The sequence below is a fragment of the Protopterus annectens genome, chromosome 7.part0, assembly GCF_019279795.1.
Source record: "Protopterus annectens isolate FY-2018-M chromosome 7.part0, PAN1.0, whole genome shotgun sequence".
In the NCBI taxonomy this organism is placed as follows: Eukaryota; Metazoa; Chordata; order Ceratodontiformes; family Protopteridae; genus Protopterus; species Protopterus annectens.
This window is the reverse complement of record NC_056739.1, coordinates 1279829223-1279848966: the sequence shown is the minus strand read 5'-3', so window position 1 is coordinate 1279848966 and position 19744 is coordinate 1279829223. Positions and strand designations below refer to the sequence as shown.

Here is a 19744-nt window from a genome sequence, read left to right as displayed (position 1 = left end):
AACATTTTAATTAAGTCACTGTCCTATCCTTTTATGTCTTCTCTAGAAATCAAATCTTCCATCAGTTTCCTCCATTCATCAATTGCAAACCCTTTCCCCCTCACACCACCTTCCTGTTGTCTCAAATGCTCCAAGAAAAACTTTTACTTCTGTGATGCTAGACTCTAACTATATGTGGTCTGACAACAGGTTCCTTATAACAAATTTGAAACTCAGTAATACAAGTCCTGAAACAATGAACATTTCAGTGCAACCTAACTCAAGTGACAACCAACTTGAAAAGTCACTGTTACACATTTAAAGCTCTTCTTAGTATATTTATTTATTTACATTTGTTTACCGGGAAATTCCGACTGGACGCAGGTCCTTTTTCAGCGGAAGCCCGGGGAGAAAAGCTCCACATCATGTACATGATAAATAGAGATACAAAGTTGCAGCAATAGTAAACAACATTACAGGTTGTTGGCTTTAATACAATAACAAGATATTGATTATCAACAGTATATACAGTAAATGTTGCAAGTTAAGATAGTTTCTTGTCATTTATATTAGTAACAAAGTTGTCAGACAAGATTTTAAAGTATGTAAAGACAACTAGCTAATTCTGACTGTGATTAGTAGTGGCGGTAGTATAGTTGGGTTAAGAGCCTAGGTGGGGGGGGGGGGTAAGGGTGGGAGTGTTAGTCTGGATTAGAACAAGGACAAATCCAGTGCAAATTTAAGTGGAATTTGAGCGCAGTCTTGAAAAGGCTGCTGTAAGGTAGAGTAGTTATAATATATATATATATATATATATATATATATATATATATATATACACACACACACACAAACTCTGAGATTATTACACCTTGGAGAACAGGGAAAGCGCTGAGATACAGCCATTTCCAGGTTAGTGTACATTTCCCTGTAAAAGCATTTAAATTCCCGTAGTTCTGAGGAGAGATTTTACAGTCATTATACTATACTTCATTATACCTCAGAAAACCATACAAACGTATCTTCAGTTTAAACATTTTTGCATGAATTAATGACCCAAGCTTCTCAGCATTTATATTTAAATTTAATGTTGCAGAATTTATCAAAGAACTTATAAGGAAAACATGTTGATGTTTTACTAAATTCCACAAAGTTTCATGAAGAAAAAATGTTTATAAAGTTAATCAGATAAAACAAAGTGTTTGAAGCTTCATCGGGATAAAAACAAATACAAAATATTTTCTGTATGCAGATGGCCAAGTTGCTTGCACCCCCATTTGGGGTGTTTTTCCCCTTGCAGCCCCTGTTACTTATCTATGCTGACTATTTTTACACAACCACAGAGAGAAAAGAAAAGCCCCAAAACAATGGCTTACTGCTGACATGCAAACAGAAGCCATGCCAGTAGTGGTTGTAAATGGAGAACAACAATCAATAACTTGCATATTGTAGACTAGTAAGCTCATTTAGTTTACTGTTAATGCAGAACATGGAAGCCATTTTACCACATAGTTTTGCTTTACACATTTCTTATTCGAATGTCTGCAACTGAGTGATGCATTACTTTTCTTTTTCATACTATGTTTTTGGCACTTTGATATTTTCTGTTGTTTCAAAACTCTTACTTTATTTTTCTCTGTAACATGCTGAAACAAAGCCCATGTGTCCGGTGTACCTACATAAATAAATACAACTGTGTCAACAATCTATAAATAATTATAACAGTAAATGAATAAATTATGCGGGCAGGTTAGTTCACACGAATGAGAGAAGGACATTTAGAAACTTCACATGACTAAATGAATGATGAAAACATGGCAGCCTATTGTCATTAACCCCCTTTTTCTCATTTTATATGAGAATGGGATATCACATTAACTGTTATTATTTTTCTTGATTCAGAGCCACCTTCATACTGTCTTCAGTAGTTATGTCTGCCTGTCTCATGACTTCTGTCATGCAGTCCTTCCCATCTATGGGCTGGACATCTTCATCTCCTGTTATGTTACTCCTTTCTGTTTCCTAAATCTACTTTAAAAAATCATCTACTGCTTTCCTATACATGTGACCAAACCACCTTAATCTTTTGCTTTTGACCCCCCCCTGTAATTGGGTTAGTTTGGCGTTTACTCTGATGTCCTTATTTCTTCATCTGTACAACAGTGTACATTCGTCTGTCCATCTAAGGTACTTCATCTCTGTCTTGTGTGTGCCAGCTATCTAATTACCTAAGTCCTAAACTACTACAAAACTCTTAAAGCCCACCTCTGCAATATTTGCTAAAAACTCATACCACCACAACCTCCCTTCACAGTGAAGTAGCCCACTGTTTGGCACATTTCTATTACACACTACCCCTGACAATTCCAGTGTCAGTTGGCTGCAGTGCTTCTGATTTGAGCTTTGACTTCCTTATTCAGAATTCCCTTCCACATCTTCCATATACTTGAAGATGTTAATCCTGTGTACTGTTAGTTTTGCATTCTAGTCCCTTATCATTTCCTGAGTTTCCTGTTCAGAGTCTGCATGTAGCGCCAAATTGTCTGAGATGCATACCTGCTTCCACTGTGGATCACCCCCCCCCCCATGAATCTGAACACTGTGCCTACTTTTGTCATAGTAACCCTGTACATAGCCTGCAGTAATTCTACAGATATTTCTGGAACTTCTTGCTATTTCAAGACTGCCCAAGACAGCTTTCTTGAGACGTTGATGTTTGCTTTATCCAAGTATAGGAATGCCCAGTTGGACTCTTTCCTCATCTCCAGGTTCTTATTCACTGTCTATATTACTGCAGATATTGGGTCAGTTGTGCTGCATCCTAATCTGAATTTAAACTGCTCATCTTCCATCTCACTTTCTGCTAGTCTGCACATAGATTTGTCAGTCACACTCTCCAGCATTTTCATACAGTGTAACAAGAAGTTTGTACCTTTCTATTGTCCACAGTTGTGAATATCCTCTTCATTCTTATACAGTGGCACCCCCCAACTATATTGAGTAAACTCAGGAACTGTTTCTGCTATAGCACACCGAGCATTTTGATCATAATTCCAGTGATCTGATCTGAGTCTGCTCCTTTCCCTAACTTCATCTTCTGTGGTGAACTTCATACCTCTTTTACGGTGGGTTCTCCTTCCCTTTCATCATATAGTTTGCATGTGACAGTATAGCCTCTGCAGGATCTCTTCATTCATAAGTACTGCTGCCAACAACCCTTGATGTCCACTAGATTGCTCAGCAGATTGTTGCTGGTATCCCATATGAAGGGCATCTGCCAAATGTCTTCTTTATTTTCCTTTCATTTCCCTGCAACCTGATAGAGCTTCTTTGTGCCATCTACTGACTCACTTTTCAGAGGCTGGTACAGTTTCCCCTGATGTCTTAGTCTTTGCCATTTTGAGTACTCTCTTAAGCTCTTTGTTAAACAGCCAGTATTCCCACTTAGCCTAATCGATCCTTTCTACCGCCTGTATTCCTTCTTTCTTTTGCTAACTTCCTTGACTTTACCATTCCATCACCAAATTTCTTGTTGTACTTTATTTCCATACCTGGCTTATTCTATTGTCTTTACACATGCTGTTTCGGTCATTCTTTTTCAACTCTACTTATTTCTTCTTTTACCTGAGGTGCTATGGAATGAGTAGTTCCTTGAACTGCATTGCTTTTGTCCACTCAACTTCATGTTTTTCAACTCCAGCTTTATTGAACTTTGTGTTTTTTCTGAATACAGCCTGCAGCTGATTGTGGACACCAGTGTTTTATGCTGGGGGTCAACTGTTTCAGTAGGGATAAATTTACAATCTCTGATTTGACCCGAATGCCCTTTCCTTACTAGGAGGTAACGTACCCGAGTTGCATATTGACCGCTCTTTTAGGTGATCTTATAACGGTCTGTCTTGATGAACCATGTGTTGGTCACCCTTAAGCTAGACAGAAGTCTGGAATATTCTCTCCTCCATTATTGCTGCTGCCCCAGCCATGTGGGCCCAGGTGATCCTCATAAATGAAATATAATGCATCTGGGAAGCAAAAGAAAAAAAAGAACAGGAGTAATCAGTTTAAGGAAAAACCATAACCAAGGCAAAAGAGAAAAGGGTTGTGGGAGTAGTTGCACTGGGATACTTTGTTTAGTTTTGAAGTATGGGTATAGGATTCCAAAATTTGTAAGGAAATAAACAGATTCTTATAATTTCTGAGAAGTACAAAGTTGCAAGTCAGCACCATACACAAGCCATATAAAGAGAAACTAGAGGAACTGAACTTGTATAGCTTTGAAAACAGGACAAAAATGTGTATATATCAGAGAAAATGAAATAAAATACTTCAATAGAATCTTTAAAGTTCAGATAAGTATCATCTTTCAGAAAGTGAAAGAGATGTAGTGGTAACAAAAACACTGTCTGTAAGACTTAAGATGAATTATTATGTAACTGACTTGTAGGAAATAGGAGGAGGCGTTATTTTACCCGAACAGTTGTTAATTGAAATAACCTTTGAAATGGTACTAATGTCAAAACAATGATGAAATTCAAGAATGCCCCATATAGACAGAAGGCAGTTCAGTGGGCAGATTGAGTAAGCCAAGTGGTGCTTACATTCTATGAGACTGTGCTTTTACATTCTGTGTTTCATCTATATGTTAGGTAATTTTTTTTTTATTCAGTGTACACTTAATTGCAACAGGGTTTGCAAGGTTAATGAAGTAAAAAAGATGTTAGAAGCTGTGGCGTATAGGATAGGCCCGTTGTACCTAGGGTAATGGTTATGACCTTACAGACCATAGCATTACTGCAAACAAGCACCAGCAGCTCGGTTTCTGACAGGTAACCAGGATGGGCTGCTGTGGCACCGAGATTGTCATGTTGTACTTGGAATATATGATATGTCAGTGTCTACTACATATAGCAATGCAATGTTATTATATCAAAAAAATAATAAACATAAAGAAAAATAACTGTACTTCAAAAATAGATCAATACATATACCTGCTTCTTAAAAAATATAGTATATATAGTTCAGTCTAACTGTTTTTATTTCACTGACTTCTTATTGACCCCTGTCTTTCCATATCATATGTCACAGCTAAAATCTCAGTTAGTCACAGACACCAAGATCTACAGTTAAATACATCCCTAGATTAAAACAAAGTCAAACTAAGCATGCTCTGTGCTGATTTTTATCTAAGCAAAATGTTTGGGACACATTTCTGTTCTGCATATTCTCTGCCTTTAGCCAGATAGCCAAAAGGTGCAGTATTTCCTGATACAGAGTGCATATGTTTATGTTGAAAGAAAGCATTTACCATGCTGCTTAAAAATGTGCAGAAGGAAAATACAGAAGGTAGCAGTATTAAAACGCTAAGGTATAGTGAACTTATTTTCATTTTAGAACTCTGGGCACTCTTCAGCTGCATGTATGTAAAGTTGTATGTAGTAGGCAGAATTTAATATCCTCACTTCCTAGGTGCCTGCAGTACAACAGCAAGGAGCTTGTCTGTTGTTGCTGTATGGCTAACATTATTTTCTAGGCAGGTGCTGGATTAAACAGGTCTGTTGTTGCAGAGAGACAGTAGGACACAATTAAAGCAGAGCTCTGCTTGGATTGGAGTTGCCAAGGCCTTATCAGGAGCCACCCCCAAATGACACATGCATTACTAGAGCCGAGTTTGACATTCACTCTTCTCCAAGGGCTTGCAGAACACCTTAAAGAAAAAAAAAGATGGAGGCTGTTGGAGTTCAAATGTTCAGGCCATGCCCCTTTAAAAGCTACGTCTTGTGAGTATATGCTTATTATATACTTATTTTATTCAGAATAAATGAGAAGCGGTTAGCAGCAGCTTTGCTATTATTTTGTTTGAAAAAGAACTTGAACTTTGTTACAGTGCTGCTGCAGACTGTTTAGGTTGCCAGTTATTCAAGTAAATGCTGAAAATATTATGTGCAACTTACTAAGTAAGAAAATATTTTACATAAATTGTCTTGTGAAATGATTTCTAAGACTGTGCTACAGGAAATATCAGATGCATCTGTCTGACTATACCTCATAGAAATAAAGTTAGAATTTCTGCCTATAAAATTTTGCTGTGAAACAGTGAGTGCAAAATATATTTCTCTCCAAATTATTTATATCAGCATGTTTAGCAAGCAGATAGAAAAATAATCTTTTTCATGAGAATCTTGGGTTTGGAGCTTTTATGAAAATTGTGACAAGCATTTCTTCTCACAGTTACTTCACTGCTTAACAGTTTCTTTAATATTACTGTGAAGGCAGATGCAAGTAAACACCATTAGTACTAATCAGCATGAGATACCATGTTAAATCAAGACTGTTAGATTCTTTACCAATTATTTACAAATGTTCTGGGGTTAAAAGACTGGGTTTGCTTAGGACAAATAATGTTTAGTAGCATTTTAACAGATGTTTCATATGTTAGAGGAAAGAAGAAAAATACTGATAATGCATTTGTTCACAAGAAAGAGGCGGAATAACGATTTCATAGGCATTTACTGTAAGACTGCAAAAGGACATTTTGGTGGAGGAATCTGCATCATAGTCCTTAATGGAAGTGAAATCTTCGAGCATCTCATTAAGAAGCAGTTTCTAAATCAGATTATGTTTTCTTTCCTCAGCACATCACTCCTTCTTTGTACTAATTACTGGTTTCCTTCTTTTGCAATTTTAATACAAATAAACTGGAAAACTACTATAATTGTACTTGGGGTTAAATTATCTAAAAGGTTACATTATAGTGTCGCGTATTATGAAAGAAAAATAGTCATTAATGAAATTCCATTACTATCTGTTAATGCATTTCATAAATACACTAGGGATTTAGAAGTGTTTGTAGTATAGCGACAGCGCTACTGCTAAATGAAAAATGAATTGTTTTAATTTGTTTTGACTTTTAGAAAAGTACTTGTTATGGTAGCATGCTTTTGTGTTTATTCACTTATTAAGCCTTTGTGCAAACTGCTCATATTACATAAATGTGAAGGATACTTGTTTTGACAGTCTGTGGATACAAACAAATGATATACTGTTTATAGTTATTTAGCAGTAATGTATTCCGAGTGTGATAATTTTAATTTTCTTCTGAGTGTTGCTGGTTGTCATTGTGTTGCCCAACTGGCTAATGCTACATTGATGATGATGTTCATGAAAGTAGCAGTAGTGTGTTCAGGTCATGGACCCATTAAATATGTTTGCATGAGAACATGTATGAATACCGACAAATCTTGTAGTGCTGGTTGTGAACTAACTGCTGAATCATTTTTATTGCTGTGTACATAAGGAAGGGATCTGATTAAGTGCCAAGGTTTTCCTCTCACTTACAGCTGCAGTTCTTGTCAGTCAGAAGCACATACAGCTGAAATGTTGCTATTTACTTTGTGATTCAGTGACCTCCTCCAGAGCAAAGGCGTAAAATATTTAAGCCAGATGTTATAACTTTAGACTTAAATAATAGCAATATTTTCAGTTGCATTTGGAGACCTTTTTTTTCTCAATTGTGTTTTATACGGATTCTTTGTATCAAAATAAACAAACCACCCCCTCTAAATATATTATTGCACTGAAATACAGTACAGAGCAAAACAGAGAGGCATATTCTGCTCTTTGTTGCAGTATGAGGAATAATGACATAGCCATCAAAATATGTGTAGACAGCACTTGAGAGTTCAGCTAACAGTGTCATAATACAGACCGGAGTCTGCATCAATTTTTATGGTTCAAAGATTTTACCCTTGTTGTCTCTGCATCTTCCAAACAATAAGAAACCAATATGGTAAACTTCCATTGGATGATTGTTCACTAAATTTAAATCTCCACTGATGGTAAATCAGTAAGGGGAAACCTCTTCTATTTCTAAACCTCTATATTTTTTAGATTTAAATATGAAGCATACGTTAGAGAGGAGCCAAAAACTAAAAGTTAACATTCAGAAGCACATTGGCATAAACTTAGTGTTACTACTGTTTCTTACATTATTTATATCTGAGCAGTGAGTACACATGTACAAGATTTAAATTAGCTTTAGTGGCAAACCACTGTGGATTTACTGCTGTTAATCTCATTTTATTTAATCAAGAAGTGAATAATAGCTAAAATATCTAACCATACATTTAGTCTGACACCAAAAACATTGCGGTAATAATATTGTCCTAATCTCTGTAACAATTGTTTTAGGTGAGGGTACAAACCCCAACACACACACACACACAATGTGGGAGTACTGCTTGATACTCTGATCAATATAAGTGCTAATTCCAGGTCACACAAAGTCAAGGAAAATGTACTAAATAAAATAATATCTTCTCCCTCGTGTTTGAGGCCCACAATCCAAGCATAAAGCAAAGTTTTAATATATTGTAATGTCAACATGTTTCATGTGTTCTTCTGGTAGCCAAGCTACATTTTGAGATTTTCTTACAAGCAAACAATAAAAGTAGTGCTTATCCTGCTTCTTACAGGTAAATTGTAATAGGATGGATACTGGGGAAAGGCACACAGTACAGTCACTGATACCCTGATTGTAAAAAATAAGATACTGGAGAATGTTACATAGTACAGACACTGACATACTGACTGTAAACATAGGAAGAATATTGGAAGAAGATACACAGTACAGCTGCTAACCTAAGAACTATAAACCTAGGACAGATACTGGAGAAAGGTACACAGTAGAGTTACTGATACACTCATTATAAACATAGGAAGGATATCAGAGAAATTCACATTGTACAATCAGTGATGCACTGATTATAAACATAGGATCATAGGAGGTTAGTAGGCTATCGACACAGAGGTCATTTTAAGCCTGGCCATTCCGTGCCAATGTAATACCATAGAAATGCTGGTCGATACCCATGATTGCATTTAGATATTACTGTCTATGTCCAGGAGAGTTGTGGGAGCTATCCCCAGTAAAAATTTATGGTACCCCATCTACTCGTCCAGGTTTCTCTTGGACAGTGTCACAGAGGTGCTTTGTTTCACATAAATTGGTAGCCTATTCCAAAGACACGGCAGTCACTGGGAGATAAATCTGTCCCTACAGCATGTCCTTTTTAAGCTACAGGCCATATTTAGGTCCGTGGAATGGGTAGTTGTAGTCCCGTTGTATTCACAGATATGCAGCAAGTTCATTAGGTTTGGGTCTTGGATTGCTCTGTAGGCCAGGCATAAGTCTCCCATAAGCAGTCTATACAATATAGAGTATAGTGACAAGGACTTTAGTCGGTCTGTATAATGCACATGCTGGAGCCCATTGTTAGAAACCTCTGAGGTCTCTCCAGCTGCTGCAGGTGCTTAGTATGGTACATGGCAAAAGGGGTGTTATACTCTATTATGGGCTGGATAAGTGCCAGGTATAGAGGGGTTATAACTTCTTTTGCTCTCGAGGTGATACCTTTACTAATCAAGTGTGCTGTGTAGAAAGTCTTCCTTACTACTGTAGACACATGGGATGGATACTGGAGAATGACACAGTACAGCCACAGATACACTGATTATACATTTAGGAAGGAGAATGAAGAAAGGCACAAAGGTGCAACCACTGATACTGTCATTAGAAATGTAGGAAGGAGACTGGAGAAAGGCAGACAGTACAGCCACTGACCCACTGATTATAAACGTGGGAAGGATACTGGAAAAAAGCACACAGTACAGCCACTGATATACTGATTATAAAGATAGACAGGATACTGGAGAAAGAAACACAGCACAATTACTGACAACATTGATTATAAATATAGGAAGAAACTGGAAAACGTTGCACTGTACGGTCACCAGTGCACTGATTGTAAACAGGAAGGATACTAGAAAATGACACATAGTAGATTCACTGATAAACCGATTACATACTTAGGAAGGAACTAGAAAAAGGCACACCATGCAGCCACCGATAGACTGATTATAAACATAGGAAGGATACTGGAGAAAGGCAAAAAGTACAGTCACTGACATACTGATGTTAAACGCAGGAAGAATACTGGAGAAAAGCACACACTGCAGCCGCTATAACATATTGATTAAAAGCATAGGAAGGGTAGAATATAGAGGAGAAGGTATTGTTATAAAAGGAATAATTAGTAGAGCATACAAAATATTGGATGATAACTATGAGAATCAATCAGGGGAGATTAGAAAGGATTGGGAAGAGAGATTGGATAAGTGATCCACAAAGAAACAATGGGGATAAATGTATACTTCCCACATATGCAACAAAAGTATAGAAGATTTAGGATCTTTGCTTGGATGTGTTTACAGAGGTACCTTTATACCCCAAGTATACTCCAAAGAATCGGGAACATATTTTCTGGGAGGGTAATGAGTTGGCAGACTTTAAAAATTCCCTGCAGACTACTCTATCAGAAATACTGGGTTAGCAAATTGTTATGACTAAGAAAATTATTTTTTGAGCTATGTTGCAGAATCGGAATTGCTTAGACATAGTAAGGTCCTGCGGAGACTAATTATGGTGTTACCAAAAAAGCAATTACTAGGAAATGGAAAACAATGTCTAAACAAACTGTACTAGAATTAGTGAATATAGTAACAGAGATAAAATAACTGGAAATGGGATTGTATCAATTTCATTATTGGTAGGTTTGGCATAATGGTTAAGGTTTTCACCTTACTGACACAAGGTACAATGGTTTGATTCTAACCTCAGGTTACTGGCTAAAATTAAAATGGCCCTTTAGGGCAGTTAACCTAATATTTAGTACCCTTTGGAAAAATCAAGCAGCCTGGCTAATTATCGTGTTGATAATACATCCCCAAGAGTCAACCCAGTGGTCAGGGGTCTAGGTACACACATAAACAGTAGCCTTACCTTCGACCACCAAGTGGCCACAGTGGTGAGGAAATCCTTTTATTTTGCACAAAATATTTAGTACCCTTTGGAAAAATCAAGCAGCCTGGCTAATTACCGTGTTGATAATACATCCCCAAGAGTCAACCCAGTGGTCAGGGGTCTAGGTACACACATAAACAGTAGCCTTACCTTCGACCACCAAGTGGCCACAGTGGTGAGGAAATCCTTTTATTTTGCACAACTTATAAGTAAGGGCATGGCATCTACATCAAAAGAGGTCATTTTCCCACTGTACTCTTTCCTTATTAGACTGATCATAGAGAACAAAGCTTCAATCGGTATGTATCTGACCAGAAATATGCAGCAACTAGAGTGACCTCAAAGGTTCCTTACAAAAAGAATACAAGGCATAACAAACCTGTCTTATGCAGAATGCCTTAAAGCCCTTTGCCTTTACTCAGGCTCCTATAGATTGCTTAGGGGTGATCTATGCCTGGCTTACAAGGCATCCACAAACCATACACTTATGAATCTCTTGCATATTTGTAAGTAAAGCAGTATGAGAAATACAAGGTCTAGGGACCTGAATTTTGACTGTGACTCAAACAGAACATGCTGGAGAGACAGATATGTGTCCCAGAGACTGCTCCTCCTATGGAACAGGCTTCCCATCTATCTGAAGCTGAGTTAATCTATTACCCAGTTTAAGCACAACCTAGAAAAGTGGATGGGGAATAGGAAATTTACACTGAGTCTGGCGTCCATGTCCCTTATGGACAGAGGTAGCTTATAAATGCCTGGCCATCATTGTCCTCTGGATGCAGCACATCATTGTTCTGTTGGGAAAACTTGGTTAGTCTTAGAAAGGCCCTTTGGGTCGTTACCCTAGTAACAGTCTACAAATCTGGGAATCTATTTAGAAAAGAGTAGGAGCAAATTATATAGAAGAAAAATGGAGATTGTCAGAACAGTACATGCTGACTAGTATTGAGGTTTAAAAGGAGGCGGGTTTTGAATGAGCTATGTAATGTTTGACTGACAATGACTGGACAGATAATAAGTGATGTATAATGTTTGCAACTAAAATTATATCAATATGGTTTGTTTTCATTTATATAATTGTACGATTGTCTATTTCAAAAGTGATAATGTAATAAAGATATTTCTTGTTTAATAATAAAAAAAAACAGGAAGGGTTTTAAGAAAGACCACTGATACACTGACTTTAAATGGGTCTATATCATATGAGTGAATCGCACAAATTGCGAACGCTCATAATATCGAATGTGCCAGACCTCAAAGTGCTTTTTCTGAGATCGCAGTACAGTGAAGAATGAGATATTTGCCCTTTCCTCACTGCAGTGCGATCTTGGAGTTGGAATATATATTTAGCAGGGGGTGTGGGGGGCATAGCCCTCCCACAATAGGAAGTTCGAGGTCCGGTACGTTCGATATTATGACCGCTCGCAATTTGTGCGATTCGCTCATATGATATAGACCCCTTTAAACATAGGAGGGAGATTGAAGAAGGCACACAAAACAACCACTGACATACTAATTATAAACATACAAAGGATACTGCAGAAAGAAACACAGTACAGCCACTGACGTACTGATTATCAACAGGATGGATACTGGAGAAAGGCACACAGTAAAGCCATTGATGTACTGACTATAATCATACAAAGGATACTGGGAAAAGAAACACAGTACCACCACCGACATACTGATTATAAACATAGCATAGATACTGGAGAAAGGCACAAAGTACAGTTACTGATGTTCTGATTATAAATGCAGGAAGGTGATTGGAGAAAGACACACAGCACAGTCATTGATACACTGTTAACATAGAAAGGATAGTGGAAGAATTCAGAGTACAACCACTGACATACTGATTATAAACATGTATGGAGAAAAATATGAGAACAGACAATAGGTATCATATTGAAAAATAAACCTCAAATGATGAAAACACACACACACACACACACACACACACACACACACACACACACACACATACACACGCACACACACACACCATCTAGATCACAGACAGAAGAAAACCAAAGCACAGCTACATCACCTGGTAAGAAGGGAAATTGCTCTGATGTGACAAAGAAAAACAAATAGTGCTTATTACCTCTGTCAAAAAAGCTATTATGATGCCGCGGTGGTACGGCGGTAGCATTGTTACCTCACAGCAAGAGGTTCTCCCATTCAATTCTCGGCTGGGTTTGGGAATGCCTTCTGTGTGGAGTCTGCATGTTCTCCCCACGGTTGGGAAGCGTTCGAAATACATGCGTGCGTAAATGGGCATGCCTTCGTTGAATGTTGAGCGTCGGGCTGGCACCTCGGTGTTTCATAAAAATCTACTGCCAATCATTAGCGGGCCGGAGTTCCGCCGTGGTGACCCCTTACCGGGAAAAGCCAAAAGACAAACAACAACAACCTCTGTCAAAAAAGCTAGGAATCAAATGAAAAGTACCTGAGCATGTAAAAAATAAGAAGGGGAAACTATAGCAATGAGAAGTTAATATATAAAATAGGCATTAAAAAATAAAATGAAATTGATAGATCTACAGAGGATAAATACCTAAGTGAAAGAGACGGGTGGAGAAAATAAACAAGAGACAACCATAATGTTAGTGCAATGTACATTTCCAGGATGGAAGTCCACATAACTGCCATGTTTTTGAAGGCTAAGGGTTATGGTAGCTGGAGCATGTATTATTTTTGTTAAGTGGATTGTCCAAGTGAGAATTATCTATGTTCTAAATTGCAAATATATTCTATTTAGGCTACCAACAGACAAAAATTACAAAGTACATGCAGTGTAGTGCATGCAGATACATTGTAAGTAATCCAAGAAGTAGGGAAAACTACTAAAATGAAGCTCAAGGCATAGTTAAAGACATTGCGTTATAGCTTGCAGTGAGGGGTACGTGACACGAATGCAGATGTGCAGTACAGTAGCTAGAACAAGCTCCAAACAGAATTCAATGTGAAGACAGCTGCTTACATAGGTTTGCTAAACGATGCTTGATGTGTTTAATTGTGTGAAAAGTTAGGTACTGAAGTAGGCAGTAGAAGTGCAACTGTGAATGTTTGCAGGCAGTACATTCCACATTTGGATGATGAAGATACAGTACGTGTCTTCATACTGTTTTGTTTTTATTTAAGAACTTCAAGAGAATGATATGGAAAATTATCTTAGGTAGCTGATTTGTACTGAGTGGCGCAGCCTGGTGGAGCAGCTAAACTAGCTGAAAATGATCCAGCAGAGGTATGGAAGGGGGAGTTGGATGCAGATTTAGTTGTTTTGTGGCAGACTGTAGCAAGCTTGGATAGATTGGGTGAGGGTAACTTAGTAAATACAACCTAATTATATAGTAATTTAAGCAAAAGAGTCTTTTAGGCAAAGATTTTTCTTGACTGGGGCATTACATCATTTTATATGATAAAGTAAACCAAATAGCCCATACACTTTTTTGTTGCAAAGCTTTAGATGCATTCTAATATTGTTTACAATGAGCACCATGACTTTAAGATTTATAACTTGAGCAGTTATCATGTAACTAGTGAATGGGCTAATTTATTTCAAAAGGGACTTAACTTTGTGCCAACACGAAATGCACAGATTGACAGACGTTTCTTGGACTTTAAACTTTATATCAGGAAACTAAATTTTAGTTGTGTCATGCGGGTGTATATTACAACGTCAAACTAAAACAAGTTCGAACTTTGTAATATCACACCCTAAAGTTTGAAAGTTGAAAATAGCGAAGCCACGGCACATCAACTTGTTTCCCAGGGGAAAAAAATCGGTGGGCTGTTTTCAGGGCTTTGCTGTTTCCTCCACTGTGGTGCGATCTCAGAGTTGGTATATTTAAGTAGGGGGGATGTGGGGGACCCAGCCCTCCACTTTAGTTTAAGTTTAAGGTTAAGTATTTTTTTTGTCACGGAACAGCAATTTTTTCCCTGGAAAAAAAATCACTGTTCTGCGTTTTCAGTTTTGTTGGGTTTCGGACTTTAGGGTTCGATATTACAATAATCGAACTTTTGTTAGTTTGATGTTGTGATATAGACCCGTGTCATGCATGATGAAAATTCTATTTGCCAATGGAAGTTGTGTGTAAAAATTTTAGTGTGTTCAACCCCCCCCCTGCACCCTGTAGTACAACTTTTTGAATCTATTTGTATGAGTGACATCAGCGAATTATGTAGAAAAAGCAAAGTCACTAGTGAAAAATTAAATTTAACTGAGAGAGAACGTTGTCTTTTGAGTAGCATTTCCAACAACAGGTCAATTAGGGTTATGAAACCTGACAAGGGAGGGGGATTAGTAGTAATGGATCAACAATTGTATGTGGATAAAATGCTACTTTTTGAGGAAGTGTCATTGAATGAACTTAATATTGCTTATAGGAACATTGATATAGCCCTAAATGACTTACTTAACCACCAGATCACTAGCAGTGAGTTACATTACTTGTTACAGATTAATCGAAGAATTCTGACAATTTTCGGAATTCCTAAGATCCACAAAGATATAAAAAATCCACCCCTTAAACCTATTGTTGATGCAAAAGCATCAAAAATCCTGACCATGGCAAAGTTTATCGATTTTCATTTAAAATCAACCCGTAAGAAATTCCAACACATTATTAAGGATTCCGGGGATTGTTTAAGGAAACTTAATAAGCATTTATATGGTGACAAACTCATCTTAGTAACAATAGACATTAAGGACCTATTTAATGTGATACCACATGAAGCGGGTATGGAGATGTTTTATGAGTTCCTATGTGGGCACACTAATTTCACACTTTCTAGGATATTGATATTTAGGACCTTGATGGAGTTGATCTTGGAAAATAACCATGTTATTTTTGATAGCTGTTTAGACAGACATCAGGTGTTGCTATGGGGGTGGCTTGCGCCCCCATATTTGCCAACATTGTCTTGATGCAGTGGGAATTGTCCAGGATTTTTACATCTCCAGGGTACAAACACTGCAAATTCTATTGGAGTTACCTTGATGATATTCTTATCTTGTGAGACAGTAGTTTGGACGAGTTAAATGAGTTTTTTCACTACCTGAAGTGTAGTACCTCCTTTCTCCATTTTACTATGGAAACATTACTAAGGATGGAGTGCAAAAAACATTTACATCTACAGTCTACAGAAAACCAACCCACTCCAATTCTTAGTTACACTTTGAGAGTGGGCACCCAGTTATCAGAAAAGGTCACTGGTCAAAGGCCAAGGGGTACAGTTGGCACGCATGGTCAGTGACCTTGAGACATTTTATAAAGAAAGGGATATCCTACAAGAGATGTTAGTGAGACGAGGGTATCTGGTAGGGTTTGTTTAACCTATTTTGGATGAGGTCACAGAGAAGAGGTTAACTGGTCATTTTCTCCCCCTACAAGGGGTTGGTACACAGGTTAAGAATTCCGGTCTTGGGACATCTACCAATAGTGGAACCAGCAACACCAGTGTTACAACATTTAAAATGCCATGATTTTGACATACAATCCCCAGTTTTCTGGGATTAAGGATATCTTGAGAAAGAATTGGTTCATACTTAAAGGTGGTGACCAACTTGGGATTAAGACTGGGGAAAATCCTATAGTGGTGTATAAAAAAGACCTAAGTTTCAAGAATGTTCTTGAACAGAACAAGGAGAGTAACATGCATAAAAGGAAAGGGCAGATGAAAAAATGTGGACACTACTCACAATGCCAGTGTATTTTGGTGGGTGATAGCATCAAATAAAATCCTATAGTGGTGTATAAAAAAGACCTAAGTTTCAGGAATGTTCTTGAACAGAACAAGGAGAGTAACATGCATAAAAGGAAAGGGCAGATGAAAAAATGTGGACACTACTCACAATGCCAGTATATTTTGGTGGGTGATAGCATCAAATTTCCTCAATATGGCTTAATTTGGTTGAATTATAAAAGTAATTGTGGCAGTAAAAACATACTGTATACCGCAAAATGTCAGCAATGCGTGAGTTGCTATATAGGTAAAACAAAGAAAGCCTTTAGGCATCGTATTTATCAACATGTTTATGACATTAACAAAGGCAATCTCAACAATGCCTTTGCAAAGCACGTTAACAAATTTCCTCATCATAAATTTAGATTTATGGTTTTAGAACAAAATGAACATAATAGTAGAGGTGGTCCCATCGATTTGCTTCTAGAATATAAAGATCTTATGTGGTAACTAAGAATGAATGCCACTTATCCACCAGGACTAAATGATGTGGTCTCTATCACCAGTTATCTAAAACCGAAGGCAGAGTTTCATTTGTAAGGTGTTTTGATGGTTTGTACATAATTTTTTATAAAAACATGGAGCAATTAATACGATTTGTTAACAGATTTAACCAGTTATGCTGCATTTATTTTGTGGATAGATGGTTATATTTTAAACTTCAAAAATTTTAATTTTAAATTTCATATGTAGTGGATTTTATTATGTGGAATAAATAGTTATACAGGATTTGTAAAAAATAGGGACATTTGATTTGAACAAGGGCTTTTTTTTATTAGGCTGCTGAAAATGATTGAATGTTTATTGTAAATTCAGTGTGACTTTAAGAATGTAAATTTATGAATGGATTTTAATTGATTGTCACATGATGTTGCCTGGCTTTATAAAGAAACAACAGAACCAGTATGGTTATTCTGAAGAAGTCAAGTATACAAATTGATGAAAGCTCTCAATAAATTATTGCAGTTCCGGCCATTTCTTAGTGTGTGTGTTATTTTATTTTTTTAAAGCTTTAGATGTGTGTATCAAATTTTAAGTAATGGTCTGCCACTATGTTCAACAACATCAGCTCTTCTGTTATGTAATGTATTTGCATGAGGTTTGACATGTCAGATATTTTAGAGTTGGGGTTGGCTAAAGAACTTGTATTTTTGTTTTGGATGAATTTAGGATCAACTTTGATGTTTGTAGCCAGTACTCAGGGGAACAGAAAACATGAGATGATATGTAAAAACTGGATAAAGAATGGATGACGTGTGAGAGAAATGGTTGCTAGCCAAGATATCAGTATTTTCAGCAAACGATTTAGAGGAGCAGATTTTATGCATGTTACCCATAAAAGTGGAGATGAGTCAACAGGCCTAGGACAAATTCCTTTGCGGTGCCAGAGAAATCATTTGGAAGGAGGAGAAGGAGTTTCAATTTTGTCACCATGTTCGAAATGTGAGGTAGCTGCAGACCCAGTCCTTGTGTTGATGGTCAGTATCTGTTTCTAATAGTAGAGTCTCTAATGGTTTCAAATGTTTTGGAAAGATCAAGAAACAGAGCATCCATTGGCGTACCGTTAAGACTAGAAAGAATGGTATTGGTAACAGATAGGAAGCAACACCTGCTTCCTGTGCTGAAACCATCTTAAAAAGGGCAAGAAGGCTTGTTCTTGTAGGAAGGTCAGGAAGTATTTGTTGATTGCCTGTCCCAGTAGCAGTAGCTTGATGGGGTGAGTGGTGTGAATAGGATAGAATGATTCCTCACTTCAAGTTAAAAAGGGTGACAGATGATTGTTCCATATGAGGTGGCAGGATTACTGCTGTTCCTGCTTTAGAGGAATAGGGACTTTTGCTGATGTTACAGAGTGCAATACAAGGGAGCTGAAAGCAAAATGAAGGACTTAGGTGGACTGCCATTAAGTGAAGTGGGACAATATGTTTTGAGATTACCTCGAAGATGAAGACAAAAATATAATTTCAGTAGGATTACAGAGTAAGTAGACCATGTGAGAGGGGATAGTAGATAAATACTTACAAATAGATGGTATAATGTCACAGAATAATATAGTACATTGCTGGACCGTGGCTTGAACTGATTAGTCAGGGAACAAGCTAGTTGCAGACGGGATGGCCTTAATGAAAAGTTGATTGATCCAAGTCCATTATGATTTGGAAGTTGAACTGGAGTTTTAAAATGCACTGAAGTATAAATATTTTGAAGTTTGTGGAGTTTATTTTATGTGGGATTAACAGAAAGCCAAAGGAGATTTTATTCAAAATATTTGTTTTCTTTCCTTAGTTTATTTTTGTGGGCTGTGGATCTATGAATTTTTAAACAAGGTAAAGACCGGCATTTGTTGTAAAAAAACATTTTTGTAGGAGTCATCTTGTTAACTGTGGACAGTGCTCTGATTGTGAAGATGGCTGCTGCATCATCCATAAGAGGTCATTGGCCGAGACCATCAGTCAGTATTATATAGAGTTGATTTTAGAAGGATGCATCAAAATGTTTACGGTTCTGAGAGCTGATAATTAGTGAGACCTGTAGTATTTTCCTAGATGACTGTATTGCAAATATGAGTAGTGGTGCCTGCGATTATTTCAGTAGCTGATAATATGGCATAGACAGCAGAGTGACTGTGTACATAATGTGACATAGTGCATTCTGTTTTCATATTTTAGAAAAGCTGGTTCAAATCCATTTAATACTGGATTCTTTGTCTTTGGGTTTGTCGTGTTTAGTAGTTTAAAAATTGGCCTCATTGAAATAGGTGAATATCAGGGCGAAAAAAGGGGCAGAATTATTAGCCCAGTCAGTATTCAAGTCAGTTAAAACAAAAAGCTAAGAAATGGTAATGGATGATAGTCATTGCAGACCATGTAAGGGGAGTGGAGAGAATATGTAAACATGCAGTTTGCTGTGTCAGCATTGTCTGGGGTCCCTTTGTATGCTGGTGTTATCAGCTGTGTACACAGGATTAGATCTGCATAAGTGGAGTGCTTTGCATAAGTGATTTCATGTCACACATTCACTGAGGTTTGCAGAGGGTCTCAGATGACTACACAATGGTGGACATTAATGGCGATATGTTCTTAGGCAGCTTCATACAGTGAGAATACCTTGGTGCACCAGATCAGGGCTAGACCATGTAAGTTACAGTCTGTACCA

General features: G+C 37.3%; 1 protein-coding gene across 4 annotated transcripts in view; it reads left to right on the top strand.

The window, feature by feature from the left end:
* MITF (melanocyte inducing transcription factor) overlaps nucleotides 1-19744 on the top strand; it is a 1359897-nt gene that overhangs the window by 750361 nt on the left and 589792 nt on the right. The window contains exon 1 of one of the 4 annotated variants that reach the window (XM_044077897.1): nucleotides 5489-5756. The exons of the other annotated variants lie outside the window; for them this stretch is intronic. Coding sequence (XP_043933832.1) covers nucleotides 5701-5756 — 56 coding nt within the window. The 5' untranslated portion in view covers nucleotides 5489-5700. Of the gene's footprint in view, nucleotides 1-5488; nucleotides 5757-19744 lie in introns of those variants that run through there. 4 annotated transcript variants of the gene reach the window in all.